Here is a 20136-nt window from a genome sequence, read left to right on the forward strand (position 1 = left end):
TAAAGTCTTTGGTGAACAAGCTTGAGATATTTTCACGTTTCATTTTATGGCATAAAATACATCAGTAATACTCTAATGTGTTAAGCTTCTACTTGTCTCAAAAGAGTCAGTTGCTAAATGGGCCTGCAGAGGTTGTTAGGGATATTTAAATGTCATCACACCAAACAAGTAAACTCACCTAGTCGGCTTTAACAGCCTCACAGTTTAACTGTGCTCTTGCAAATTATTCTAACGGAAACTTTTAAGGAAAATGTATTTTAAAGACAGAGTTCAGAAGCTTAATGGTGTAGTTTACTTATGGGAAAGTTTATTTATATAGCACATTTATATAGCACATTTAGAATGGAAGAAATGGAGTCAGGTTTGCAATTTTACACAACATGCTCTAGTGTCTCTTAACTCTTGTGGGAGTGTTTGCACACCAATTCACTGCCTGCCATATATGGCTTCAGTGCTCCCATATAGAGTGCGACTTTGTTGTCCGTCAGAGCAGATTTACACAGATCTTCCGCATATGGAGGGAATGACTACTCCAAAATATTTGTCGAGTAATTGTTTAAACGGTAGCCTACCCTTGAGGACAAATCTTCCTGGTCCCACCAGGGATGTCTAAAGCCCCAAATGCTTAAACCACACCTTTATCGCTCAACCTCTTCCACCCAGACTGCCCTAACAAAATCATAAAATCTTCCGACCAAAATAAATAATCCTAACCAAAAAATAAGAACAAGGATATTTAAACCGATTATTAAAAGAATAAAAATATGATACATAGATGAACAGTTTAGATTAAAAAGGAGGGTGCAAAAATAAAATATCAGTTGGACGTAGCACAGCACTCATTCAGTAAATGCACAGCTAAACTGATGTGTTTTGTGTCTGGATTTAAATGTGACTACTGTTGGAGCACATCTGATCTCTTCTGGAAGCTGATTCCAGCTATGGGGGGCATAATAGCTAAAAGCGGACTCACCGTGCTTTGAGTGAACCCTTGGTATTTCTAGCTGATGTGATTGATATTTGTTTTTAATCATCAACGAACACCACTAACCACTCAGTGAGTTGCAGAGTTTTGAAAACGAACGTTAAGGGTTGTTTTAAGGACATGTTCGTGCATGCCGGTAGACAGCCACTCTGAAGCGGTCAAAGGCGATTCTAAAAGAGTCAAAAAGTAGAGACAGGACCCATCGTCAAAATGTCTGTGTCCACCACTCTAGTTCATCCAAAACAAACTAGAAAATAGACTCAAAGTGCTAAATTATTAAAACCGGAATTACCCTTTAACTTTTGAGTTAAAGGAATCAAGGAGAAAATCAACAGAGTCTGCAGATATGCTTGGTGTTAAAGATATAGCCTTCATAAATAGCACACTAGTTTTCTCATTTAAGCATCTCTTTTTGAGAGACAGATCTAGCTTCAGTAGTAGGAGAGATCAATATATCAAAGAAAATACAGAAACGACCAGACAGTGCTACATCCTTAATAATCTATGAAATGTTTAGACACTGATAAGTAATCACATCTAGAGTGTTTCCATGATTGTGTGTGTGGGTCCATATACATGCTGAGTTGGATCAAAAGTGTTAATACAGAAATCAATACAGCAATATTGTCTTATCTATGTGAATATTAAAATCCCCAGCAATAGCAAAACAGTCAAACTCTACAGAGCTGTTATCGACACTTTCATCAAGGTCCTCAACAAATGCTGGAGAGTATTTTGGAGGCCTGTAAATAATAAGATGAATGCGTGGAGCACCTTTTAACACAAGATATTTGAAAGAAAAGTAATCACCAAATGACTTGTGGGAACTGCAGCCTTCCTCCCAAGTCGACCTTCATTTCCCATGATTGGGCCTTTTGTAGTAGACTGGTTCTTGTTGTTGCTGTGGTTGGTGGCTTTTCCCCCTCCCTTACAAACTGGATTGATGTTGTTTTCCGAAGTGGTTGGCATTTATTTTTCCTCTCCTGCTCTAAGGTGTTGGCGAGTGTCATTAGCACCCTGTCGTGGCGCCACCTGTACCTTCCTTAGGTGAGTGCTTTTTTACACCTGGACAGGATGTGTGCCATGGTGCCTCTCTCCCCACAAAGCTTGCACAATGGGTCCTCTCTCATACCCCACTTGTGCAAGTTTGTTGGGGTTGGGAGTGTGTCATACACTGATCTCAGCAGGAAGGAGATGCGGAACGGCTCCAGTATCCATAGGTCCGCCCAGGTAATCTCCCTCTTGGGAAGATCCCATTTGGTCCAGGCTCCTTGGGAAGCTAGGTCCACTGCACTTTGTTCTTCCTCTTCCAGGTTCCGTACCTCCTCTTGAATCATGGTTCTTCTTTCACTTCCAAAACCCTGTCATCCTGTGCATGGCGCTCCAATGATAACACGTTGCTTCAACATGCTCTCAGCTTGAGCAACAGACGAATCAGCTGTCCACTTGCGACCTGATCTTGTAATGACGCCTGCATGTCTGACTTGTTCATCCTGTGAGTCTCTGTATGTCATTACGGCTCTGCATTTTGCAACTTTGAATTCCTCAACCACGGATGACAGAGGAAGTTGGAGCTGCCCTGATCTTATGTAGAGGCCTACTGCAGTGAAGCTTGGAGGGATTCCCAACCACTTTCAGAGGTACTTATTGATCTTCCTCTCCACTCCTTCAACGCATGTCATCGGGACCTCATACACAATCAGCAGCCACATGAGTCTTGGCAACAGTCCGTGTTGATAGAGCCAAGCTTTAAACTTCCCAGGGAGCCCTGATATTTCGATCCTCCTAAGCCATTCCTCCATCTGCTTTTCCGTATTGGCTATGTTGTTCCTGTCAGCAAGTGAGTTATCGAACCACTTTCCGTGGGACTTGATTGGATTCTCCTCTATCGATGGAATCACTTCCCCTTGCACATGCAGCTTGAACCTGTTGGTCAACTTCCCGTTCCTGATCACCAAACTCCTGGATTTCTTTGGCTTAAACTTCATTCTGACCCCCATGTGGTCCAAAACGGTTAGCACCCACCTCACCTCCACATGGGTTGTGGTCGTCACGGTAAGGTCGTCCATGTAACCTCTTATTGGGGGTTGTCGGATGGCTGACTCCACTCCTGGCCCATTTTACAACTCAAAGTAGCTGGTGATCATTCTCTTGATGTGCTGCAGGATGTGGTTGTGGTCTAATGCTGCATGGTTGAGGGCATGAGGAATTGATCCATAGGCATTGGCCAAATCCAGCCAGACAACAGTCAGGTTGCCCCTGCTGGCTTTAGCCTCACGGATCATCTGACTGAGAACTCCGGTGTGTTCCAGGCATCCAGAGAAGCCTGGAATTCTACCTTTCTGAATAGCAGTGTTGATGTATCCATTCTCTGTCATGTACGAGGTCATCCTCTTGGCTAGTACTGAAATCGAAGATCTTGCCTTCTACACTTAGCAGTGAGATTGTTCTGAATTGGTCAGTGGTTGAGGAGTTGTCTTCCTTTGGCACGAAACAGCCCTCTGCCTTCTTCCAGCCTGATGGAATGGTACTCTTTCTCCAGATCCTCTGGAACAGCTTCCACAGCCTCTGGAGGAGAATTGGGCATTTCTTACTTTGTAGGGTATACAGCTTGGGCCAGGGGGCAGACCCTGTTCTGGCCTTCTTCACCACCTCTTGGAGTTCCTTCCAGGATTGTTACTGATGTTGAGCTCTTTTTCTGGGGTCTTTATACTGTTGATGCTTGGCGTCCAGGACCTGGTTTCTGGTGGTGTCATTGTGGGTCTCCATCAAGAACGCCTCCACATCTCCTCTGGGGCTGGTCAGCCTTCCAGATTTTGCTTCACCCAGCAGTGTTCTGGTTAATTGGTAGGTGTCTTTGGTGAACTGGTATCTTTTGTTCTCCCTATCCTTCCTCTTCCTGAGCTTTCTGCTTTTCGGAATCTGCAGAGGCGCTCCAGTAGTTGACTCGTCAGGTCCTTGATGCCTTCCCTTTCATCAGCAGGGACTCTTTTGAACTGCTTGGTGAGAGTCTTGATCTCTCCCCTCAGATGATGAATTTCCCTTTCTCTTCTGCTTGGCTGGTGTGCAGATTTGATTGTTGATTTTCTTCGCTTTAAATCCAAAACGCTCCCTTGCCAGGTTGTAGGTTATTGTTGTGAAAGTATTTACTTTTTTAGTGCTCATCACTTGTGATCCGATTAAAAACACGTATGTTAATATCCGTTGTAAACGTGGACACTGGGTGAATTCCAAATTCCAAATAGTGTAGCATACTACTGTTTGGAACAAGCCTTTAAACAGCATTTTCACTGACCACAATTTTGACATTGATACCATTGGGGAAAACGGCCATATAGATATTTTGGTAACACTTTACAATAAGGTTTCATTTGTTAACATTAATTAATGTATTAACTAACATGAACTAACAATGAGCAATAGTCTTTAGCGTTAGTTAATACAAATACAGATGTTCATTGTTCATGTTAGTTCACAGTCCATTAACTAATGTCAACAAATACAAAATTTGATTTGAATAGTGTATTAGTAAATCCTGAAGTTAACATTAACAAAGATTAATATATGATGTATAAGTGAAGTTCATTAATAGTTCATGTTAATTAGTGTAGTTAACTAATGTTAATAATGAAACCTTATTGTAAAGTGTTACTGATATTTTTAATATTATCTCATAATTTGGCAGCAGGTAAATTAAGCTGTCACTTTAAACCCTGACTTACAGACCCATTATACTGGTACATATGCGTCGTCTTTCTCAACTGTTTACGTTCACTTAAATCATAACTTACTGTGTTTATGTGAATACTCGTCAAGACTGGTATTTTGATGCAATAAGCAGCGAAAAGGAACTCAATTTAGTATTGAGAGGCGGCTTTATGTGCACACACTTTGGGTGTGAGCACAAAATCTGTGGGAATGAATAAAATTATGTGTCCCACACCCAAATTCAAGCCCTGTAATGCCAATAATATTCATCCGGAGCAAGTGAAATGAGTGTGTGAGGGGAGGTGGTGGTATTTTCACGATAATAAAACTTATACCATTTAGAACTTGCATAATATTTTTAGACATATGCCTTTCTTAAAGGGATAGTTCACCAAAAAATGAAAATTCAAACCTGTAAGAATTTCTTTTTTCTGCTGAACACAAAAGAAGATATTTTGAAAAATGTCTGTAACCAGACAGATGATGGACCCCATTGACTTCCATAGTATTTTTTTTTTTCCTACTATGGAAGTCAATGGGGTCCATCAACCGTTTGGTTACAGACATTTTTCGGAATATCTTCTTTTGTGTTCAGCAGAAAAAAGAAATTCTTACAGGTTTGAAACAACTTGAGGGTGAGTAAATGATGACAGAATTTTCATTTTTGGGTGAACTATCCCTTTAAAAACGAACAGTACTATGCATCATGTGTACTGTTTTATCAGTACAGCAGGAGTTGCTTACTGTATAGTTCTATTAGTGATTTACCAAAATTTTTTTTTTTTTTTTTTTTTACCGAAACCAAAAGTTTTCATTTATTGTAGCTGAGAGCCAAAACCAAAAATAAACTGAGTAATTTAACTATCTATGCTGTTTAATGTGTCTTTTTATCAGATGATAAATTAAACCTGTTGTAATAAAGTTTTTTTTTTTGGTAATGAGCTAACTAATTTCAGTCAAACAAATTTTGTTACCTCTCTATATTTTTTGTTCCACACTGCTGACATATTAACCTGTTTTAGCTTAACCACATTGTGTGCAGAAAATAGATACTGACATAGTCAAAACACATCATTAGAGAGGAGCTAATTAAATGTCTCTGTTTCTGTCAAGGATTTAAGCCCCTCAAAACTATACTGAATATAATGCTATATGCAATACTGATCTATTCAGCTGTAAACAACAGTAAGTTGAACAAAACTTGCGGAAAAAGAACAGTCTTTTCTTCCCTGGTGTTAATCAATTGTATATGCTTTTGGTGAAGCATACGTCTCTACGTACTCAAAATACTTAAATATTTGTTAATGCATGCATATTTTGCAATAAACTTAAAATAGGGCTGTGCCGGTCAACTTAACCACCGGCGGTGGTACGCCAAAACATATTTTCGTATGTGAATGATGTTTTATGTGAACAATACCACACGAGTGAAGCACACAGCTTTTTCAAAATAAATAATAGGCTAGCAATTTAATGTTACATCACAACCATGGAAACATTTGGATTTGTGCTGAATGAGAGAAGTAAATTAGCCCATACATTTATAATAGTAACATAGTAACATTTCCCTGTAGGTTTGTGAGATCCAGTCATTTGAAAGATATTGGCTCTTTACTGTCTTTTTATTAGGCTAATTAATCTTATGAAAAATGAAAACTTCCACAAGCACAAATACATTCAACATAAATGGGCAAGTTTTATCAAATCTCAATTATTTATAAATAAAGTCTGTCTGGATATCTTTTCAGAAACTGCTTCAGGATTCGAAATCACAGTGTATATATAGGCTCATCTTGTGGTCTGGTTAGGCTCTTACTAAACGTACAGTGAGGAAAATAAGTATTTGAACACCCTGCTATTTTGCAAGTTCTCCCACTTGGAAATCATGGAGAGGTCTGAAATTGTCATCGTAGGTGCATGTCCACTGTGAGAGACATAATCTAAAAAAAAAAAATCTAGAAATCAAATTATATGATTTTTAAACTATTTATTTGTATGATACAGCTGAAAATAAGTATTTGAACACCTGTCTATCAGCTAGAATTCTGACCCTCAAAGACCTGTTAGTCTGCCTTTAAAATGTCCACCTCCACTCCATTTATTATCCTAAATTAAATGCACCTGTTTTAGGTCATTAGCTGCATAAAGACACCTGTCCACCCCATACAATCAGTAAGATCCAACTACTAACATGGCCAAGACCAAAGAGCTGTCCAAAGACACTAGAGACTAAATTGTACACCTTCACAAGGCTGGAAAGGGCTACGGGGAAATTGCCAAGCAGCTTGGTGAAAAAAGGTCCACTGTTGGTGCAATCATTAGAAAATGGAAGAAGCTAAACATGACTGTCAATCTCCCTCGGACTGGGGCTCCATGCAAGATCTCACCTCGTGGGGTCTCAATGATCCTAAGAAAGGTGAGAAATCAGCCCAGAACTACACGGGAGGAGCTGGTCAATGACCTGAAAAGAGCTGGGACCACCGTTTCCAAGGTTACTGTTGGTAATACACTAAGACGTCATGGTTTTAAATCATGCATGGCACGGAAAGTTCCCCTGCTTAAACCAGCACATGTCAAGGCCCGTCTTAAGTTTGCCAATGACCATTTGGATGATCCAGAGGAGTCATGGGAGAAAGTCATGTGGTCAGATGAGACCAAAATAGAACTTTTTGGTCATAATTCCACTAAACGTGTTTGGAGGAAGAAGAATGATGAGTACCATCCCAAGAACACCATCCCTACTGTGAAGCATGGGGGTGGTAGCATCATGCTTTGGGGGTGTTTTTCTGCACATGGGACAGGGCGACTGCACTGTATTAAGGAGAGGATGACCGGGGCCATGTATTGCGAGATTTTGGGGAACAACCTCCTTCCCTCAGTTAGAGCATTGAAGATGGGTCGAGGCTGGGTCTTCCAACATAACAATGACCCGAAGCACACAGCCAGGATAACCAAGGAGTGGCTCTGTAAGAAGCATATCAAGGTTCTGGCGTGGCCTAGCCAGTCTCCAGACCTAAACCCAATAGAGAATCTTTGGAGGGAGCTCAAACTCCGTGTTTCTCAGCGACAGCCCAGAAACCTGACTGATCTAGAGAAGATCTGTGTGGAGGAGTGGGCCAAAATCCCTCCTGCAGTGTGTGCAAACCTGGTGAAAAACTACAGGAAACGTTTGACCTCTGTAATTGCAAACAAAGGCTACTGTACCAAATATTAACATTGATTTTCTCAGGTGTTCAAATACTTATTTGCAGCTGTATCATACAAATAAATAGTTAAAAAATCATACATTGTGATTTCTGGATTTTTTTTTTTTAGATTATGTCTCTCACAGTGGACATGCACCTACGATGACAATTTCAGAGCCCTCCATGATTTCTAAGTGGGAGAACTTGCAAAATAGCAGGGTGTTCAAATACTTATTTTCCTCACTGTATGTGCAAAGCAACTGGGATACACAGGTCATTGTGGTCACAAGTTCCTTATACAGTAGCTACTGAAGGAATTATAAATCTGCTCAAATGAGCTGAATATGAAGAGGTGAATGTATTTGAGTAAGTGATGCAGAGAACATCACAAGCACACTGACAATTTATGTTCCGCTTCCCCCAACAAACTGAAACCCATTTAGTATGTTATAACACAGTTCATCTCATCAGACAGATCCTCCTCGAGGCGCCCGATTGGTTGCCCTGTCCTCCCTTGACTTAGAAGGTCAGTTGCAGCGCTCTCCATTTCATCAATAGTCATGTGACAGGCACCTGCAATTTCCCGTTTTGCAAAGTCAACAAATTTGGGGTCTTTTGCATATAGACCCAAGCCTTCAGAGATCAGGATCTAAAAGATACAAAAAAAAGAAGACATCACAAAAGTTGGATCAGATTTATTTCCACTACAGCCAGCTGAAATCCACTGACCACACACAACTATTTATGTGTCTGCTGAAAGCAGTTAGTTGCACTGGTAATTTAGGTGTGTCATATTAAATGGGGTTTCAAGTTTTGTATTCAGAATTTTTGGAGATCAGTTTTTTCCACTTTAAAGGGGTCATGAAATGCATTCACATCTCTGGAGGTTAGCTTATGAAATTGTTTTGCATCAAAATGTTCAAATATTTGTAATAGATGAAATATATGATAATTTTCCATCCTCTGTTTTACTCTTTGTCACAAACACTTAATTTCAGGGGCATTACCTCTTTAAGAAACGCAAGTAAGCGTCCAGTGCTGTGATTGGTGAATTTCATCGCACCATAGCCACATGATGCTCGAGATGGCCAGCTCTTTAATAGAGTGTTTGAGCCTGTGCCAGATTGAAATGAACCAATGCAACCACAATTATTGCCTCTTGGCACTGCTGTAGCTTTCAATACAAGATATTGAGAAAATAGTTTTTACATTTTTAAGACACGAAAACATTCTTGTTCAATTGCTCAGGCACTTGTGGAAAATAAACTTGTAAAACTCATATTTTTGGACTGGGGAGTTAGCTTTGAGGTATTAAACTTGCATGTTTTTATTTTAGAGCAACCGCTGATGTGTGTAAATATCAAGGACATTTTGATTTTCCATTTCATGACCCCTCTAAAGTTTCTTTTTCTGTGGATCAGAGTCAAAAAAGAAAGTCTATGATTCACTGCTGTACAAAAACAAAGTCCAGCTTGAATAGTTTTTATAGCCACTGAACCTGCATAAATAACAACTATCCTTATTACGTAGGGTTATTTGATACACCATTCAGGAAGCTTATTTACCGACTCCACGAGGCTGTCAGCGCTTCCCTTCTCGATGTATCCAGGGCTGTGTTGGGAGGGCACTCTGAGAGTGGTGTATGCCCGAGGCTGCTGGGCTACACCTGCCATTCCACTGCCAATCCACCCGGGACGGGCCGACGCCGGCAGGCTGGCGCTGCCATTGGCGTCACCCCACATTGCCTGAGTGCCCCCCATCTCGTTCACTAAAATGAGGGGGGCGTAGAGGAGACGACCCCGTCTGGCCTGGTTGTTCACCCAAGAGGCCGAAGAAACCGCAGATGAAATGCTGCTCCGCCGAGAGTCGAAGCTGTTTTGCGTCTGTGGGAGCACATGCATTATTTTTATTATTGGTGTGAAAACAGTGAAACAGAAATTTGTCATTAGCAGAATTTAATGGTTTTTTATTTTATTTTTGCACAATGTTGATTTTGTGTTAATGGTGTTAATTGCTGGCGTATTCTCCAAATTATGATATATCTTATTCTATATGTGAATATGATACTTCATTATGATGCTTCAAACAAATCTTTTCAACCCTGTAAAGCCTGAGATATAAAGAAATATGTCAGAACATTTATCTAAAATGTAATGTATTTTTTAAATGTTTTTTATTTATTTATTAAAAATATAATAATAGTAAAGAAATCTATTTTGCTATGTGGTAGTCAAAAAAATAGTTTTTGAAACTTTGGTAGTTGAAAAGATAAATATATTGTAGATATAAATGTAAAAATGTATATGTAATATTTATATTATATATAGATTATTTATATAAATGTGAATAATAATAATAATTAATATAGATTGAATAATATAGTGCAAATCAACAAGGTAGAGCATGCTGCATTTATATAAAATAGATATAACTATTAGCTCTCACTCTAATACTGAGTGAGATACTAATACTAATTCATTTAATTTAATGATTAATATACTTCAAATGCTTGCTGTATCATGTTTGATACATTTTCAAAAAATTTTCATTCAATATTAAATATCAGTTGCTTAAATCCACTAAATATTCATTTTGAAATATCAATAACAAAGTCATTCTTAGTGTTACTTTATTCAAATCATCAAAGATTTCTCAATAAAAAGATGTGTGCATTTCCTCTTGGATAATCCACCAGAAGACATGTAGTACAGTTTGTCAGGAAAGTACTGATCATGTTGTTGAGGCCTTTCAAATGTGAGTTTTAAGACCAATTCTCACTGCACCAGACAAACGGTGCAAACACTTTGTCAGGTTTTATCGGGTCAGTGGGTTATCCCTGTTGGCATTGGTCAGCACTTGTTTAAGCCAATTTAACGTTAAATCTGATTGTTGGGTCATGGAATGTCTGAGAAGTGACGTACTGTCTTCTGGTGATAGTCAGTGTTGGTTGGTGTCCTTTTGTGCAGCCTATAAAGATACAATTCCAAATCTGGAGAAAAGTTACCTGTATTCGTGCCCTACAGGGTGGGGAATTTTGGCGGTAAGTGCCTGGGATTGGGAGATCCTCATTGCTGCCCTGCCTTCTCAAACACTGGATGTTAAAGTTTGGCTTTCGGCCTGACGGATACATGAAAAAAGTTAGGTTCACTGAAAGGTTTACCACATTATTTTTTTTTGCAGTGCAGAAAGTTTACAGTTGGATTTACCTAAGGGAGTTGGGGGAAGCATGCGTCGCCGTGCAGCGAAACCACTGCCATTGTATTCATTGTTGTTGTATCCATTACCATTGTATCCATTACTATGATAACCATTACCATTGTAGCCATTGCTGTTATAGCCATTGCTGGAGTAACGATTCCCTGGATAATCAGTCCCATTGGTACCATTCCCATTGTAGCCATTTCCAGTGTAACCATTGCCATTGTAGCCACCAACATCTTGGCTGTTGCCTTGGTAACTATTGCTGATATTGTCAATGGGTTGAACTGGGGCCACACATTCACTGCTCCCATTGGGTGCTGCAGTTTGTGCCGGAGGAACCTCAGGAAACCACTGTCTGTTCAGACATTAACACAAAATCAGACAGATCCATTAATTTGTGAGAAAAGCTTGTAAAATCCAGACAGACTGTTGTTTGAGTCATGTGAAGGTCCCGATATAATCACAACAATGTTCTTTTGAATTTTTCACATTTTTATCATGTTTTGAAAAACCTTTGCAGTGGTGTACTGTTAATGAACATCCCAATGCCAGCCGTGCTTCTGGGAGTGACGTTTAGATGAATATGCAAGTATGTGCTACACATTTTCCTCTCAATAACAAAATAAACAACACAACTGACAGAGGTGATAAAACAGCGGTTAAGATGTGGATATTTTTGCACCAGCTCAGCATTCTGGCACTCTAATCAAATCAAATCAAGTCACGTCATGTTTATATATATATATATATATATATATATATATACATACAGTCTGTATATATATATGTATATATATATATATATATATATAAAAAAATATTAAAAAAAAACAGTTTCAGTGTGGCTTTCAATTGACCGTTCGCAAAGACCCGCCCCCTTTAGTTACTGTTGCTATGTCCGACAAGCCACTCTGCTCTCACGCCCCACCATGTTCTCACGCAGTGAAAATACATCGCGGACCAAAGAGGACACTGACAGACAGGACAGACCAGGTTACTTTTGATATGAAACAAAGTCTCAACTTTCAAATTTGGTCATTTTTTAAAAGAAATTTAAACAATAAATACTGTTTTGTGGCTCTTTAATGTGTCGTGACAGATCGCTGTAGAGCCTCTTAAAGCTGCTCGTGAACCGATCATCTCTTCCGTCTAGTTAATTTATAGCATCAAATAAACATGAAAGAACATAAGAAGGAATGTTGTTTTAACCGCGGAAAGACGTCAGTACACTCCATTTTTCAAGTTCAAATCCTCCAATGTTAATCTACTAACTCTCCTGACTGCTTTGTCGGACAAAAAAGGCGGATTATGATTGGTCAGATCACCTGTCTACTATAAAGCAGATCTCCATTGTGGTCATGCTTTTACTCGCAGATGTCTGACCTCGATGGACTGAACAGAAGAAATGAACTGGAGAATATGCAGAGTGCCAAAACACTCCTATCTATTATGTAATCGCTATGGACCTATGGTAGTTTGAAGGTGTTTACCAGCAGGAGCGAACCTTTCCAGAAAGTTCGTAAAAGTAAACAAACTCCAAACGAATTTAGTTTTGGCCTGATAGTTTTTTGATTTTGTTTTAAGTATATCAGGGCCTTGATTTATTTTGGTGCATTATGGGTAGTCAAACTTTTTCTACTAACCTATCATGTGAGACAGCACTGTGAGGGTCCTCCTTGCTGACAGCACTTTGAGGGTCCTCCCTGCTGACAGCACTTTGCTCTGGAGGGTATGGCATCTCTGTAACTCCTGTAACTGTAACTGTAGCTCCTCCTCCTGTGACTGCTCCTCCAGTCACTCCTTCACCTTCACCTGTGACTCCTACTTGCATGGCTCCTCCAGTGACTGCTTCTCCATTTCCTCCTGGAATGACGACCCCTCCTGTGACTCCTCCATTTTGCATTCCTCCATCCGGAGATGGGGGAGGAATATATTCACAAGCACTAGTTGTATCATTCCTGAATATGAGAATTTAATAAGAAATACAGTAAGATGATATACAAAAAAAGTTCTTCAAATACCTTATGAAAGCATGAAAAACATTCCAGTCACCTGCATTTCTTCCAGCTAACTGCAATAAGCTAATGCTATAATGGCTGATAATGCTCCACAATTATGTTCATTGAAGATTTTAACGTGAAAAGTCAAAGTTTTTCTAAAGGCTGGAATACACTACACAACTTTTCAAATCTGAACAGATTTTAAAACATTATACATTATATACTTTCAGACTAGGTAAATGGTTAGAGAGATAAACTGGGAATCATACACTAAATGACTGAGGATCATCCACCACCAGATCTTCAAATCGTTCTGAACACAACAAGCTCGTACAGAAACATGCTAGGTTACGCACAACAAATGAAAATAATATGTTTTTTAAAATTAGCTGAAAATCTCAAACATAATCTGGATAGAATCATAGTCTATGCCCATCATACACTATGTGATTTTCTGCAAAATCTGTCAACTCCGACTGCCCAAAAATCTGCAGACTGACTCTGAATGAGTTGATGTGAGGTGCCGAAAGTCAGACAAATCAGGGCAGAAATCCGGGCGAAAGTTGTGGAACGTATTCCAGCCTTAAATGTTACAATGTGCGACCTAAAAGCTTACACTGGGCTTGAATTTCCACCACATATTTTGCCATGAAAAAGACAACTGAACCATGTGTCCAGTACTGGCATTCTAGAAATATTCAGAGCTAAGTCTGAGTTAAAGGAAACATTAAAAAGCCACAGCAGCAGCAACTAGCGAGTGGAGTTAAACAAAGCAGTTAATGACAAATTGGGAATGTGTTTTACTTACATTATGCCATTCCATGAGAATGAACACATAGTTTTATTGTCTCTTTGCTCTTGGTGTGAATGTGCCTTAAAGTGATAGTTCTCCAATTTTTTTTTATTCTGTCATCATTTACTCGCCCTCCTGATGTCCCAAACCAGTATCACTAATACTACTGTTCATAAGGTTTGGGGTTGGTAAGATTGTTTTAATGTTTTTGAAAGAAGTCTTTCATACTCACAATTTATTTGATCAACAATACAGAAAAAATATATATTTATATTTTATATTATGAAATATTATTAGATTTTAAATGAACTGTTTTCTATTTTAATATATTTTAAAATATATTTGATTCCTGTGATGGCAAAGCTGAATTTTCAGCATCATTACCCCAGTCTTCAGTGTCACATGATCCTTCAGAAATCATTATAATATGCTGATTTGGTGCTCAGGAAACATTTCTTATTATCAATGTTGGAAACAGTTGCGCTGCTTAATATTTTTGTGGAAACCATGACGCAATTTTTTCAGGATTCTTTGATGAATAGAAAGTTTAAAAGAACTGCATTTATTTGACATTTATATGTCTTTACTCTCAATGTAAAATCTGACTGATCCCAGACTTTTGAGCAGTGGTGTACTTTCTATATTTTCAGGAATCTTTACAAAATATCTTTGGTTACACTTTATTTTGATGTTCCACTGTAGACATTCTACTAATTATAACTTTGCAAATACATTTCAACTAACTTAGACTGTTAGTAGACTGTTAGGTTAGAGTTAGCTGTCAGGGTTCGGGTTGGTAGAATAAGTTGACATGTAGTTGCAAAGTATGGTAGTTGTTGTACATTGTCTGTTGGGGGAGCATCAAAATAAAGTGTAAGCAGATAGTCTACCAATACTCTAATGAGAGTTACAGTGGTAGACATGTAGTTGCACAGTTACTTATAGTTAGTTGAATGTCTTAAGTGATCAATCGAAATAATGTGTTATCATATTTTCTTTTGTGAAGGAAGTATCATACTGGTTTGGTTCAACATGAGGGTGAGTAAGGATGACAGAATTTTCATTTTTGGGCAAACTATCCCATTGAATTGTAACCTGTTACTTCATAGTGCTAGGGTTTTCAACTAGGTGTCCTTGAAGGTACTACAGGGGGGTCATGATGTTTCAAACTATTATTATTTTATTACTAATTTGTTGATGGTAATAACTAAAAGTAATGATAATAAGTATTATATAATGTACTGTAGTAATGGTAACTCATGTTTTTGATTAAAGACACTGTAAATTGCTACTGAGAAGAATTTGGCGGTTACTGAGGTTAGCTGAAAGGTTGTTGGGTAGGTAAAGGTTGAAAACCTCCCCTTTTCCCATTTTAGAATACACCAGAGAGCATGACATCTACACAGCATGTCTGTTAAGCTTGGCAAGCATTGCAACTCCCCCAAATTCAGACTACTTAGCGTATTTCCAGTTTCCAACATGTTAAATTGCAAAGAAAATCTTGTTTTTGGAGCATCCTTAAGCTGTGAAGCGATTAGTGAACTGACAGTTATGAAATGACAGGCCCTTTACAACAGATAAAAACAATACGTTTTGTCTTGGACTGAAATCTAACTAAATACCCCATCCAGAAAAAATTGCTCAAACAGCTTTTCAGTTCCTGAGAGGTTTCTAAATTCAGTGTAGTAGCTTCTAATTATACAGGTCCAATTCTATTCTTTTGTCTCTTATCTTAGTGTGCTCCTTACCTTTGGTTGGTATTCAGCATCCACAATGGGGTGAGTTTGCTGTGACCGGAGGCCCACCTACTGGGCAGGGGAGACAACGTCTGAGGCTGATCAATTATCACTTCGTTTTCGGATAGGGCGGAGACCGGACGGGAGTCCAACAGGGCCTCCTCCAGCATTAAGCTCCCATTGCGTATTCTAGGAGGAAGCTCAATGCTCACTGAGGTCTCGTCCAGATGGGGGGGCATAGGGCTGCTTCTGGGGGTGGACATGACCGGTGTGGGTGGAGCATCACTGAAGACGCTGTCACTCTGCAGTTGGCAAGGGAAACAGAATTAACTGTTGTTCCAGTGAGACTTGTCTATATATAGTTTTATAATGCATAAGGAAACCTTTAAATTACAGTTGTAACTAATACAGTTGTAATACACTTTATTTTAAGTGTCCTTGTTATAGTATAATTATACAATTAAGCACTGAATCATATTAATTAACAAATTGTACTTACTATAGGGTTTAGATAAGCGTTTGGTTTAGGGATTGAATTACTATGACTTAATTACATTATATTAGTACATCTAATGTGTGACAAGGACACTGTAAATTACTGTTTTTTTTTATATTTACAATTTAAAGTGCCCCATAATGCTTTAAAGGTCTGCAAAGTTTCAAAAATCAAAGTGCATGGTAAATGGAGTTATTGTCTTCCAAAAGAAAGTACGATTCTCAACTGCCTGAAATGAGTCGTCAGTAATTCCAGTCTTACTTGCTGCATGAACCTATGTAGGATTGTAACACATTTGTACAATGCTCTTCATTGGTTGCCCACGAACAACATCTACTTTGAGCCACTTTTAAACACTAGTTGTAGCTTTTCGTTCATGTTGTCGACATGTGGAGAAGACGCTGTTTTCTGTGCTTCTTGAAAGCAAATCCACTTTGCATGCACTTCCAAAAGATGAGGACTTTGGCTCGAATTGATACAGTAAAACCGATGCTATCGTTACTGCAATGTAAACTATGAGAAAATTAAAGCATTCTTTGAACTTGGATGCATGTAATCCTGTTGTAGGAGACTTTAAAATAGCATAAATAGGGGCACTTTTGGTTAAGGTTTATTGACAGCATCTGGCATGCTGTCAGTTAGTTTAAAGCACTCTCATTTTACTATTCCCACTGGATTTTTACTGCTGAGTGTCCTCACCCTGAAGAATTCTTCTTCCATTATCTCCCCCTCCAGCCCTTCCAGCCCTTCCTCATCCTCCATCGCCATAGCCAGACGCATCTCTGGGGCCAGATCCTGTAGTGTGCGTAACCCAGCCTGGACCACACAAGATGAGAGTCATGTCAAAGACAGGCTGTGATCCAGTGATGCTGCATTATGGTTGCACAGAATAACAGTGCAAAAAGTATGTAGTATGAGAATATGGAGCTCATACTCAAGGAGGGATAAAGGCCCAAACTGAGCAAAAATATGCAATTTGCATACATTTATATGGCCAAAAAGTTAGATGAAATTCCAATAGCTTGTGGTGTAAATCAATGAGATCTTTATAAACGTGTAGCAGACAACTTGCATAAAATGCAATGTCACTCTATATCACCAATAATATGTCTTAGTAAGACTGTTCAAATTCTTAGTTTACAGATCTATGTATTTCTAAAAAATCTCTGTATTTTTTATTGTGGGGAGCAAAAAATATAATGCAATGCAACACAATGATTGTTCAGAGCTATTCAAATAAACTCTCAAAAAGACTGTTGTATTATATTTGATGCTTACATTTTAACATGATTTTTCTAAAAATGAATGTATGGATAATCAAGTAAACCTGAGCTGCTCCAGTCCAGTAAGAGCCCACTAAGTGGGGCGAGTAGGACTTGAGGGGTTACGCTGGTGCCGTGACCCGGATGGGAGTGAGTTTTAAAGGGGTAAGTGTAACGGAGACAAGCTAGTAAGAGCTGTGCTAGTAAACCTCACTCCCCTGGCCTCAAGATGCGTGCTAGCGACTGACTTAAATTATGAGGCTGTGGTCTTTAGCGTCCTTGTTAGCACCTGCCTCCCATGCCGGAGACACCGGTTCGAATCCCGCTCAGAGCGGGTCAAGTAAGACCGGTTACAGATATTCTTCTGTTTATGTTATGCAAAAAAATATGTACCACGACTTGAAGATGGACTGTTTTTAGAATTATACAAAAAGGCCTTTTACTTTCTAAAAAGTGTAGACAATCAGAAAACAGAAGGCATGTAGTAGATTGTGTACAATATGTTTTTCAGTAAAGTTTTGATCATGTTGATAATTTAGAGGCCTTAGAAATGTGCATATCAAATATGATACAGTAATCATGATTGAGTAATTGATGTGTTTATAGTAACACAAATCAATGTATTACATAGATCGTCTGAATGAGCATGAAAAGATTAACTTGAAATAAGAAGGTTCATTCTTATGAACCCAATTCAGCTTCAATTCATTTGAATGTGTCCATTTGAGCAAATTAATTTAATTGTTGTTATTTTCTTGCTCAAATATGTTATGTTTAATGCACGGAAATAGTTCTAATTCTATGACTTCCTATTATCTGCACGTAAACAGCCATTTGTCCTGTGTGGGCTAGACATGATGTCACTGAAAAATGAAAAGCCAAGAAAAGACCACACACACACACACACACACACACACACACACACACACACACACACACACACACACACACACACACACACACACACACACACACACACACACACACACACACACACACACACACACACACAAAAACACAAACAAGTCATAATTCATTACCTGGAGAGAGGCTGACTTGTCCTTGCCTTTCTTCTTCCTCTCTTTCTCCTTTCGCTTACGGAACTTTTTAAAGTAGTCCTGAATCAGGAAGCTGGCATAGAACTTTCCTGCAGTCACCTCATTCCCTAAAAACATAGAGAGATGGATTTTTAAAAAGACAAAAAAATGCAGATCTTCAGTTGTCCGAAGAGGTGTACTTTTTTGTGGGTGGCAAGGGAAGGACTTGTTGGGCATTGATTGAGGCATTTCTGATTCATCACAGTGTTATCCCCAAAAGCCTCGGAGAACACTGCATGTCCTTCATGGTCTGTTTGTAAAGTCAAACTTGTATATAGTGTTGGTTGTCCACATTAAGCACAGAAAGCCTATAAGAAGATACTATTGTAACATACTCTACCTGCAGGGGGAGGTATAACTTCATCCAGCAGTTTGGGTTTGGTACGTTTCCAGATCTTCTTGATGATAGCTCTCAGCTCCTCGTTCTGCTGGTCAATGGGGCCTGTGTTGAACGGAAATGTACTGTATTACTGTATTTAGGATCGAAAAAATGCTTAATTTTTGCTGTAGTTTTTGTCAAAAAGCACACAACAGATTATTTAAATCTACAAGCATCATAATTTACATAGAAAAGTTTAATTTATTGAAGCAATTACAAACGTCCTCACTTGTAAATGTCAGAATTGACAGAAGTGTATTGATAGTATGTTAGTGAGATTGTGTGTGTGTGTGTGTGTGTGTGTGTGTGTGTGTGTGTGCAGAAGTCCAACCGTCTGTTTTAATCTTGAGTGAAGTTCTGACTAGAGCAAACAGGGTGGCGTTGAAGGACACAGTGCCATCAGGATAGAGAGGCACATTCATAGCAACCAGTCTCTGCCAAAGAGAAAGAGAGAGATGGGCAGAGAGAAACAGAAAGGTGTAGATATGAATGGTTACCAGGACACTGCTATGTGGAGCATGTTGAAATGGGCCTGCTAGTGTGTTCTGGGAGGTTGCTTACTGGACCTCACAAGTCTCTGGTATTTTGGTCCCTACATACACCACTGTTTAAATGTTAGGATGCATTGTATTAATCAAAAGTGACAGTAAAGACTTTTATATTGTTACAAATGATTTCTATTTTAAATAAATGCAGTTCTTTAAACTTTCTATTCATCGAAATAATCCTGAAAAGCAGAATTTATCACGCTTTCCACAAAAATATTAAACAACTGTTTTCAACATTAATAAATAATAAGAAATGTTGGTAGCACTTTATTTTACAGTCCTGTTTGTCCTTATTTTAGTAATGACACTAACCCTGAACCTACCTCTAAACCTTAACTGACCCATGTAGTTACCTTACACTGAAAGTACATGAAAGTGCACGTACTGTAAAATAAAGTGCAACCAAAATGTTTCTTGAGCACCAAATCAGCATGATTTCTGAAGGATCATGTGACACTGGAGACTGGAGACTTGGGTTCCTCCTAAAATGCAAGTCTACAGGACTTGTCCCATTTCATTGTCCACCAGTGACTGTATAAATCCAAATGTCCTTACCCTACACGCTACTCGATGTGGACAGAGTTTCCCAAAGCCCAGCGGAGGCTGAATTCTGCGCAACATGGTGACTACATCTATATGTTTGATCCTTCCCCTGATGCAAAGAAATGTAACAGTATTTATTCATTTAATTAACATACTCATTTAAGACTGGGACTTAATTATGCTCTCATAAAAAAAAAGACATC

General features: G+C 38.8%; 1 protein-coding gene across 1 annotated transcript in view; it reads right to left on the reverse strand.

Moving 5' to 3' along the window:
• Positions 1 to 7979: 7979 nt before the first annotated feature.
• cacna1fa (calcium channel, voltage-dependent, L type, alpha 1F subunit a) overlaps positions 7980 to 20136 on the reverse strand; it is a 36710-nt gene continuing 24553 nt past the window's right edge. The window contains exons 38-48 of the mRNA XM_084389469.1: positions 19946 to 20042; positions 19174 to 19276; positions 18804 to 18905; positions 18407 to 18531; positions 16804 to 16920; positions 15621 to 15910; positions 12723 to 13037; positions 11085 to 11434; positions 10883 to 10995; positions 9444 to 9761; positions 7980 to 8527 (exon numbers count right to left, since the gene is read on the reverse strand). Of these exons, the coding sequence (XP_084245595.1) occupies positions 8318 to 8527; positions 9444 to 9761; positions 10883 to 10995; positions 11085 to 11434; positions 12723 to 13037; positions 15621 to 15910; positions 16804 to 16920; positions 18407 to 18531; positions 18804 to 18905; positions 19174 to 19276; positions 19946 to 20042 (2140 nt within the window). The 3' untranslated portion in view covers positions 7980 to 8317. The remainder of the gene's footprint in view (positions 8528 to 9443; positions 9762 to 10882; positions 10996 to 11084; positions 11435 to 12722; positions 13038 to 15620; positions 15911 to 16803; positions 16921 to 18406; positions 18532 to 18803; positions 18906 to 19173; positions 19277 to 19945; positions 20043 to 20136) is intronic.

The sequence above is a fragment of the Rutilus rutilus genome (assembly GCF_951802725.1).
Source record: "Rutilus rutilus genome assembly, chromosome: 19".
Lineage (NCBI taxonomy): Eukaryota > Metazoa > Chordata > Actinopteri > Cypriniformes > Leuciscidae > Rutilus > Rutilus rutilus.